We start from the raw sequence: 10,410 nt of genomic DNA on the forward strand, positions 1-10,410 counted from the left end.
CATGTGCTTTATTTCTATCATGACCTTAGATGTCAGGGACCCTGGGTCTGGGCGACCCAGGGTCCCTGAGCAGTTGTGGACTTACATTATTATTGTATCTTTTTTGCATTGTGCTGCTGTCCTGTTTTCCATGCATGTGCGCGCGCGCGTGTGTGTAAGTGCAGTGGTGACACTCCCAGGCCTGGTGGGTGTGGCCCTGCCAGCTGGCTGGTCACGCCTAGGACCTCACACACCTGCTGCTGATCAGGCTCGTCGGGGGGGGGAGCTACTTAAGAGAATGATGGAGTTTCCTCCGGTGCAGGATCGTTACGTGAAACTCCACGTTAGTGTTGTTAGTGTCAAGTCTAGTGTGCGTATGCCCGCAGTAGTTTAGTGTCTTGACGGATGCTTTATCATTTCCTGCAGGAGTAGCGTGGAAAACCAGAGAGCAGCGAGCACGGGGAGTGCAGACACACGGAAGCGGAGAGCACGGGGCACGGACTTATTGGGGAGGAAAACACAGCACGGGAGTCAGGGGAACTCACGGGGATTGTTTGTGTGAAAATTGACTGCACTGTAAATAAACGCACTGTTCACCGCATTTGGGTCCTCCTCTCCCCACATTCCCACGGTCTGCCTGGCAGACCGTGACATTAGCAAAGAATGAAAAACAGAAAAGCTCCAATGTGTCAGTACTATTTCTTGCCAGTCAACCCATTCTTGTGGAGCAGTTATTAGTCCTCACCATCAATGATGTAGTTTGTAAACTTCAGTATATAACAGCCTTATGCTGTCTAAGAAACACCTTTATATTTATTCATTTTTAAACACATACATTTGCAGGTCCTGTCTGTTATGACCAGAAGATGATGATTTCTTTGTCTTGTTTAGTGATGATGCTTATTTGCATCAAAATGATTATGTGGTCTTAGTTGTGCAAAAACATGGATACATAAAACTGAGAAAATGTGAATTCAGGATGAATGGATGATAAGATTTTCTGCTAAACTATCATCGCCTTATCGCTGCCTTAATTTCGTCATTTGTTTGGCTTTTATCGTAAGTCCACGTCATTTCTAGCTTATCACAAAAGTGTGTTTGCAAGTTAAACTTTGGTGGGTGTTTCTGTGCCGACACATCCTGATTTATGCTGTGAAATTTGTCTGACTCCACCTGTTCGGTTTTTGTTTTAACAGTACAAAGTGCAATATGTGAGAACATTAATCTAAACTGCGGTGCCACTGGACATAATACAGACTGAGAGACGAGGTTGGGACATTCTACAGTACATCGAACTGGAGTGAAACAAAGAGCAGTAAGGACTTCTCTCAGGACTGAATAATATTCAACAATTCTGATCAGGACATTCTGATTTTTTTAAAGTCTGAAAACATCAACATGGATCCACAAACTATTCTCTGTGACATGTGTGCAGAGGAGGACAGGAAACCAGCAAAGAAGACGTGCATGAAGTGTGAGATCTCCATGTGTGTCCAGCACCTCCAGGCCCACCTGACCACACCTGTGTTACTGCAGACTCATCCTCTGACTGAACCCATGGATTTATGTGGGAACACCAAATGTTCTCAGCACGGCAAGCTCCTGGAGTACTACTGCTTGGACGACATGACCTGTGTGTGTGTTTCCTGCGCCATTGAGGACCAGCACCGCCTACACAATATGAAGACCTTCTCCACAGCCCACAAAGAGCTCCTGGAGAAGCTGAAAGCTGAGCAGCTGATCTTACAGGAGAAAACAGACGATGAGAATGTGAGTCTGGAAAAGTGGGAGAAGAGTGAAAGAGAGAAGCTGGGTCGCTGCAGTGTGCGTCTGACTGAGGCTGTGACTAAGCTGCGTGACATCTCTCTGACCAGCGTCCAGAGCTCAGTCTCTGCTCGTATGGTGTCCCTGAAAACCAGCAAGAGCAGCATGGAAGCAGCACAGAAGGAGAAGGACACCTTCAGATTCCTGCAGATGTATTCTCAGGTGCATCAGGATGTGGAGAAGGCCAAAGCTGTGGATCTGAGCAAAGGGCTGGAGCCGGGCAGCCATCGGGACAAACTGGTTGAGGAGATAAGACAGAATGGGGAGAAGATGGTGAGTCAGGCGTTTCAGTTCTGGGGATCATTGCTGACTCTGGTTGATCCTGAACACCACCAGGAGCTTGTTCCCATTGGTTCAGACCTGATCTTTGAGCCACAGTCTCTGGGTCCTGGCATGTCGCTGTCCAAAGACAACAGGAAGGTTTTCCACAATAGCTGGCTGGGACAGTGCTGTGCAACTCTTCTAATCTGTAGTACCAAGACAGCCAGCAGCTATCAGAGGTGGGTGGTCAACCTGCCTAAAGAGTCTGATTGGACGACTGGTTTATGTGAAAAAACATCTGCAAAGAACTTGAAGGATGGAGCTGTGTATGGACTGTGCTGGGAGGATAAGCAGCTCAGCAGCCTCACAACAAAGAGAAATGAAGGTTTTCAATCATCCACTTTACAAGGTTTGAAGGTGCAAAATACTGGTACAGTCAAAACTGGGACCCAACTCGCGACAACCTCTGCATTAATCACATATCAGGGGGAGAATGGAGACGAGCCTGTACCACGACCTGAAAAGGTGGAGGTGTTGTGGAACTTTACTGCCTCCACGCTGTCCTTCTTCAGGAGAACCGGACAGCACCAGAGAGAAGAAATAATCACAATGAAGCTTAAAGTAAGCATCAACAACTGGGACCTGGTCCCATTTGTCCAACTGGGAAAGCAAAATATCTACAACACGACCCAGCAGCAGCAGTGGAAGTGTTCATGTGGGAAACTTTACTCCTGGGATGGTAACAGGTACCGGGATCATAGTTCCAGCTACTCCCACCAGTCTGTTTGTTCATGTGGAAAAGTTCTTAGTAGACATGTCACACAGGTGGTTTGTGAGCTTTACTGAGTGGTGGTCTTTGTTTTTCTGTCACTGAATAAGTATAAATTTAACTGATTGCTGTTAAGCTGTTGTTAATTTAAATTATTATGATGCATAATGAGGTTCTTCATTTAATGCTGTCATTCTGTTCTGGGGTTTCAATCTAATGTAGCTATTTTGTCTTTATCTGGTGGTGTTGAAAGTGTTACTGCTTCACAGGTGGGATAGTTGACATGTTTTTGTATTAAAGGTTAAACTTTCAACATACTTCAAATAGACTCCTGAACACAGGACACAGCAGGCACTTTGGCTAATCTTGTGTCTTTCATAATGGATCATGTGCATTTGATGGCTGGGCGGGTCAGATGGGAGGAGATTAAGATACAGATTCATGTAAGTAAACAGAAATATTTAGTTTCCTGTGTACACGCTGTAAATGATATAATCAATAATAAAGTCATTGGAGTTTAAGGATGTGGAATGTTTTTATTGACTGGATGAAACGTAACATGAGTTTTTGAAATATAAAAACGGCCTTTTTAAAAACTTCACACAATAAAGAGAAAAAACACAGTTTACACTGAGACCTGAAATATTCAGAATGTGAAGAGTCCCAGAATCTGTGTGCTGGAAAATATTTCTGTTATAGAGAGTGAAACAACCAGAGCTGCACTGACACATGCACAGTGAATCTTTAGCGTACAAGGAGACTCCCTCAGACTGTTGTAACTAATCATTCCCTGGCTGGGACCACATGGTCATTTAGGTTTGACAGCGTTTCTAGTAGAGAACAGCAGATAGCTTGAGCATGAAATGAGACTGTACTTATGAATCGAGAAAACGTGACTTCATGATAAACAGATGTTAAGATTTTGTGCTAAACTATCACTGGCTCACTGATGCTCAAATCTCATCATTTGGTTGTCTTTTATGGAGAATGGTGATGATTGTGATGCAGAGTTTAATGAGGAAAGGAGAAAGTAACATGGCCAATACAGCAAATCAACACATGGTGTCTTCTGAGTTAATTACAGGGGGAGAATGGTGATGAGGCCATACTACAACTTGAAAAGGTGGAGGTGTTGTGGAACTTTGACTCCTCACTCTCCTTCTACTGCAGAACCGGACAGCACCAGAGGGAAGAAATAATAACTATTGAGATGAGCCTCAACAACAAGGAACTGACTCCATTTGTACGACTGGGAAAGGAAAATGTCCAAAACACGACCCAGAGGCAGGAATGGAAGTGCACATGTGGGAAAGTTTACTACAGGGATGGTAATGGATACAGAAATAATATGTCCCGCTTTTCCTCCGAGGCTAATTGTTCTTGTGGAAAAATGATTGGTGGTCCATGTGTGACAGAAATGGTTTGTAAACTCTGTTAATTCCAACTCTGCTGATCATTTAGTCATTTTCTGTCCCTGCATGAATATCAATGTAACTGACTGTCTTTCACAATCATTAACTGTGAAGAAAATGTGCTGCTTCGGTGATTAACTTGTTGTGCAATGTATCACATATCAAAGTAAAGTAAAGTAATAAAATAAAACAACCGTGTTTTCTTAATGTTATTTTATTATATTAATTATACATGTTGGCTTCGGTATTTTCTTCTAATGTAGCAATTAATTCTTTTCGTTTCAACCCTTTTACTTTATTTCACCTGCAAGTTGAAGATGTACGTCTCCATCTACTGGTGAAGCTCTCACATTGTACATACAGCTCTTTGGTCTTATTAATAACAACAAAGAAACACAGCTGCTGCTTTATACAATGTAAATGATCAGATAATAATAAAGTGAGAATAGTTTTAATATGCGCAGTGCTTTTATGTATCTGATTAACTGGCTCGAGAACATTGCATTTTAATGTTTGATAATTAGAAAAAAACAAAGTTACTGAAAGTGCCAGTTTATTAAGTACACCTTTGTCAGTCTAAAAGGTAAAGTAAATAACTTTGGATTAACTTTTAATTAGTTTCAATTTAAAAGACTGAAAGACTGAGAGACCAGGCTGGAAAATACTGCTGGTCTTACATAACGACACAAAAACTTTGTGTCATTATATAAGACAGGGCTCTTTTTCTACAGTAACGTGTAAGCACATACAGGGCACAATGGTATAAAAGTTAATCTAAAAAGTTCATAATTTAAAATATAAAATAGAATAATAATACAGAAATAATATGGAAAACATTACGACGTAATCGGGCTCCGAAGGAGGAGCAGCCCATGAATCTGGACACAGTCCAGGTCTGTAAAAACGCAGTGATTTCCCCTGGTTCAGCTCCGTCGGGTAATTCGACGAGTCTCATGGTTGGATCTCCGGCTTCTGTTTTCAAGGTCGTCCACTTTCAGTAGGAGTTCCTGACAGTTTAGTTCAATAACAAGTGGCCTCCCAACTTGTTAGTGAGGAAACCACTAGTGATGGTGAGATGAAGCCTCGTGGTGAACTGAAGCTTTCCATCCAACTGGTCAACTCATGGTTTGAAGCATTGTGATGATTCATTTGCTCTACTGCGCCATCAAGTGGACGATTCAAGTGAAACAGGCTCAATGATTATAATGATGTGATGTGTAAACCTCTAAACTGAATAAATAAACTGTTTTCATGGTTATTTACCCTGAATATTGTCTCAGTATGTCTGATACGAAAGAGAAAGTGGAAACTATCAGGAGTTTTGGTATGTCTGTGTAACTGTGTAATCATGCTTATGTACATCTGGATAATGCAGACCGTTCTCACTCCCAAGGCGTAACATCCCGACGTTTTGTCAGGTCCCGCAGCGTTCCTGAGGAACGCGAAAGGTGACCTTCCGCGTTCTTATGGTACGCGGCGGGTTATGGATGAAATCCAGTGGAATGACGGTCCCGCGGTAATAGACATTCCAGCCCTAAATCTAACCTGATCCCTAACCCTAACCTTAACCAGCACTTTAATGACGTTAAATAGTGTTTGCCCAAGCGATTTTAAGAAAAAGAGCAAACATGTGTAGATTGAGTCCAAACGGTTCTCATATTTCCTCTTTTTTTTCCCGATCTCGTCATTTAGGAACGTGTTGGGTGTCTAAAAACGTAATATGTTGACGATTTGTCACGTAGCCTAAAATGTTACGCTGGGAGTGAGAACGTGTTGCATAATGACATAAACTAGTGTGTGGCGCTTCACTCTTTAATAAAGATTATAGGAATCTCTGGTGTTGTTTTTTATATTATGGTACTTATCATTTGTGATATTTATTACTGTGTGCATACTTTATTAGGAGAGATGAGATCAAAATGTTGCCAGACAGGGGAAAATCTTCTCTTCCTTGCTGGTTCCATCAAGTAGAAATGCTCAAGTAACTATGTAATACGTACGTAATCCAATTCCACAACACAATGTGATGGGGGAATCAGCTGCGTTTTGCTGCCCATTTTATTTCGAATCTGGCGCGAACCGCCCGCGAGGCCTCGAACGTCACTGCATACGTAATCAAAGCGAGCCTCGATACGCGCCTCACAAAAACTCCCCCGAGATTAACCGACACACACTTCAAAGCTTCGACACACAGGGCACATCACTAGAAACCACGTCCTCAACTTTACTCATACGAGATTCTGCTGAGGCGAGGCTCTCGGAAAACACTCTGATTGCATCTGTCATTTCTTCATTTAAACTTTTCGCAGTTGAGCTGTAAAATGCATTCTGAGCGACTGAATTGCATTCAGTACATTAGCCTCGGTCAGTTGATCGCTAGCGTTATCTTATTACATCTTCTCGGTTTCAGGGTCGTTGCTAGCATCGTCGAGTCCATCTTTTCCGGTTGTTTTCGGTTTAGATTGGCATCCTAAATACAGCTTTTTGGTCTTATTAATGACAACATAGAAACACAGCGGTTGTTTTATACAATGTAAATGATCTGATAGATGATAAAGTTAGTATATTTTTAATATGTAGGATGATTTTATTTATCTGATTGACGGAAGCGAGAACACCGCATTTTCATGTTTGTTTATATGAAAAAAGGAAGTTAGTCAATTTGCCAGTTTATTCTGTGCACCAACAAACTGATACTGACGTAAATCCTGCCTCAAGCATCAAAGCCTTTATGTTGGCACAACAATAGAAACATTGCTGCCTGGATTTTATCATTTGATTGCATTTTATTACAAGTCCATGTCTTTTCTACCCTAGCACAAAAGTGTGTTTGCAAATTAAACTCTAATCTGTGTTTTCATGTTGGCACGTCCATATTTCTGCAGTAAAAGTTGTCTGACTCTACCTGTTCTCGATTTGTTTTAGCAGTGTAAAATGCAAATCAACTTCCAGATAATCCAAACTGTTGTACAACACTGAGTTATATTCAGCAAATCTAAGGAGGACTTCCTGCTGGAAAACATGTCTGACAGCATACAAACAAAAAGGAGAAGAACAGATCCACAAACTATCCTCTGTGACATGTGTATAGAGGACAGGAAACCAGCAAAGAAGACGTGCATGAAGTGTGAGATCTCCATGTGTGTCCAGCACCTCCAGGCCCACCTGACCACACCTGTGTTACTGCAGACTCATCCTCTGACTGAACCCATGGATTTATGTGGGAACACCAAATGTTCTCAGCACGGCAAGCTCCTGGAGTACTACTGCTTGGACGACATGACCTGTGTGTGTGTTTCCTGCGCCATTGAGGACCAGCACCGCCTACACAATATGAAGACCTTCTCCACAGCCCACAAAGAGCTCCTGGAGAAGCTGAAAGCTGAGCAGCTGATCTTACAGGAGAAAACAGACGATGAGAATGTGAGTCTGGAAAAGTGGGAGAAGAGTGAAAGAGAGAAGCTGGGTCGCTGCAGTGTGCGTCTGATTGAGGCTGTGACTAAGCTGCGTGACATCTCTCTGACCAGCGTCCAGAGCTCAGTCTCTGCTCGTATGGTGTCCCTGAAAACCAGCAAGAGCAGCATGGAAGCAGCACAGAAGGAGAAGGACACCTTCAGATTCCTGCAGATGTATTCTCAGGTGCATCAGGATGTGGAGAAGGCCAAAGCTGTGGATCTGAGAAAAGGGCTGGAGCCGGGCAGCCATCGGGACAAACTGGCTGAGGAGATAAGACAGAATGGGGAGAAGATGGTGAAGCAAGTGTCTCAGTTCTGGGGATCATTGCTGACTCTGGTTGATCCTGAACACCACCAGGAGCTTGTTCCCACTGATTCACACCTGATCTTTGAGTCACAGTCTCTGGGTCCTGGCATGTCGCTGTCCAAAGACAGCAGGAAGGTTTTCCACAATAGCTGGCTGGGACAGTGCTGTGCAACTCTTCTAATCTGTAGTACCAAGACAGCCAGCAGCTATCAGAGGTGGGTGGTCAGTCTGCCTGAAGAGTGTGATTGGACGACTGGTTTATGTGATAAAACATCTGCAAAGAACTTGAAGGATGGAGCTGTGTATGGACTGTGCTGGGAAGATAAGCAGCTCAGCAGCCTCATAACAGAAACTGATAAAGATTCTCAATCATCCACTTCACAAGCTTTGAAGGTGCAAAATACTGGTACAGTAAAAACAGCTACCCAGTTCAAGACAACCTCTGCATTAATCACATATCAGGGGGAGAATGGAGACGAGCCTGTACCACCACCTGAAAAGGTGGAGGTGTTGTGGAACTTTCCTGCCTCCACGCTGTCCTTCTTCAGGAGAACCAGACAGCACCAGAGAGAAGAAATAATCACAATGAAGCTTAAAGCAAGCATCAACAACTGGGACCTGGCCCCAATTGTTCAACTGGGAAAGCAAAATATCTACAGCACGACCCAGCAGCAGCAGTGGAAGTGTTCATGTGGGAAAGATTACTACTGGGATGGTAACAGGTACAGGGACAATATGTCTGGCTCCTCTTATCAGGGTTGTTGTTCCTGTGGAAAAGTTCTCGGTCCACACATCACAGAGATGGTTTGTGAACTTTACTGAGTGGTCGGATTGTGGTTTTTATTTTTCTGTCACTGAGTGAGTATAAATTTAACTGATTGGTTTTAAGTTGTTGTTAAATGAATTTTTTGTGATGCATCATGAGGCTTTTCATTTATTGCTGTCATTCTATTCTGGGATTTCAATCTTATGTAGCTATTTTAAAGTGTTTGTCTCCATCTGCTGGTACTTCCAACACCAGCAGATACCACCAGCTACTGCTTCACAGCTGGGGTAGTCGACATGTTTTTGTATCAAAGTAACCTTTCAGCATACTTCAAATAGATTCCCGAACATCCTCTAGGGCACACAACAGGCACTTTGCCTGATCATGTGTCTGTCATACCGGATCGTGCGCATTTATGGCTGGGCGGGTCTGATGGGAGGAGATTAATATTCACGTAAGTAACACATTTTAGTTTCATGTGTACACACTGTAAATGATCTAATCAATAATAAAGTCATTGGAGTTTGAAGTTGTGGAATGTTTTTATTGAATGGATGAAATGTAACTTGAGTTTTGAAATATAAAAGCTGCCTTTTTGAAGGCCTTGCTTGTAAAAGGAAACACACAAACTTTGGTATTGATCAGGAGCAGCTGAACCAGGTAAGATAAAAGTACAAATAGATTCAATAACATCTGTACCGTAAGTTCAGCACTACATTTACATACATACAGTGGGATGCAAAAGTTTGGGCAACCTTGTTAATAGTCATTATTTTCCTGTATAAATCGTTGGTTGTTACAATAAAAAAATGTCAGTTAAATATATCATATAGGAGACACACACAGTGATATTTGAGAAGTGAAATGAAGTTTATTGGATTTACAGAAAGTGTGCAATAATTGTTTAAACAAAATCAGGCAGGTGCATAAATTTGGGCACTGTTGTCATTTTATTGATTCCAAAACCTTTAGAACTAATTATTGGAACTCAAATTGGCTTGGTAAGCTCAGTGACCCCTGACCTACATACACAGGTGAATCCAATAATGAGAAAGAGTATTTAAGGGGGTCAATTGTAAGTTTCCCTCCTCTTTTAATTTTCTCTGAAGAGTAGCAACAAGGGTGTCTCAAAACAACTCTCAAATGACCTGAAGACAAAGATTGTTCACCATCATGGTTTAGGGGAAGGATACAGGAAGCTGTCTCAGAGATTTAAGCTGTCTGTTTCCACAGTTAGGAACATATTGAGAAAATGGAAGACCACAGGCTCAGTTCAAGTTAAGGCTCGAAGTGGCAGACCAAGAAAAATCTTGGATAGACAGAAGCGACAAATGGTGAGAACAGTCAGAGTCAACCCACAGACCAGCACCAAAGACCTACAACATCCTCTTGCAGCAGATGGAGTCACTGTGCATCGTTCAACCATTCGGCGCACTTTACACAAGGAGATGCTGTATGTGAGAGTGATGCAGAGGAAGCCTTTTCTCTGCCCACAGCACAAGCAGAGCCGCTTGAGGTTTGCTAAAGCACATTTGGACAAGCCAGCTTCATTCTGCAATAAGGTGCTGTGGACTGATGAAACTAAAATTGAGTTATTTGGGCATAACAAGGGGCGTTATGCATGGAGGAAAAAGAAC

The 10,410-nt window shown here is 42.6% G+C and overlaps 2 protein-coding genes across 2 annotated transcripts; both read left to right on the forward strand.

The window, feature by feature from the left end:
• The first annotated feature begins 795 nt into the window (after positions 1-795).
• LOC134623433 (tripartite motif-containing protein 16-like) lies at positions 796-4,271 on the forward strand. Its single transcript, XM_063468580.1, has 2 exons — positions 796-2,765; positions 4,118-4,271. Exons 1-2 carry the CDS (start codon positions 1,378-1,380, stop codon positions 4,269-4,271), a joined length of 1,542 nt encoding a protein of 513 aa, XP_063324650.1. The 5' UTR covers positions 796-1,377.
• Positions 4,272-7,266: 2,995 nt separating this feature from the next.
• Positions 7,267-8,829, forward strand: LOC134623434 (E3 ubiquitin-protein ligase TRIM34-like). The gene has a single exon (XM_063468581.1). It carries the CDS (start codon positions 7,267-7,269, stop codon positions 8,827-8,829), a length of 1,563 nt encoding a protein of 520 aa, XP_063324651.1.
• Positions 8,830-10,410: the final 1,581 nt, after the last annotated feature.

Source organism: Pelmatolapia mariae, unplaced genomic scaffold (assembly GCF_036321145.2).
Source record: "Pelmatolapia mariae isolate MD_Pm_ZW unplaced genomic scaffold, Pm_UMD_F_2 NODE_ptg000649l+_length_47392_cov_1, whole genome shotgun sequence".
In the NCBI taxonomy this organism is placed as follows: Eukaryota; Metazoa; Chordata; class Actinopteri; order Cichliformes; family Cichlidae; genus Pelmatolapia; species Pelmatolapia mariae.

Excerpts from the sequence above, each read along its gene's own strand:
- LOC134623434 (XM_063468581.1), top strand. The coding sequence starts at position 7,267 with ATGTCTGACAGCATACAAACAAAAAGGAGAAGAACAGATCCACAAACT.
- LOC134623433 (XM_063468580.1), top strand. The coding sequence starts at position 1,378 with ATGGATCCACAAACTATTCTCTGTGACATGTGTGCAGAGGAGGACAGG. Across the intron at positions 2,766-4,117 it reads AACACGACCCAGCAGCAGCA|GCAGGAATGGAAGTGCACAT; the intron begins GTGGAAGTGTTC and ends CACGACCCAGAG.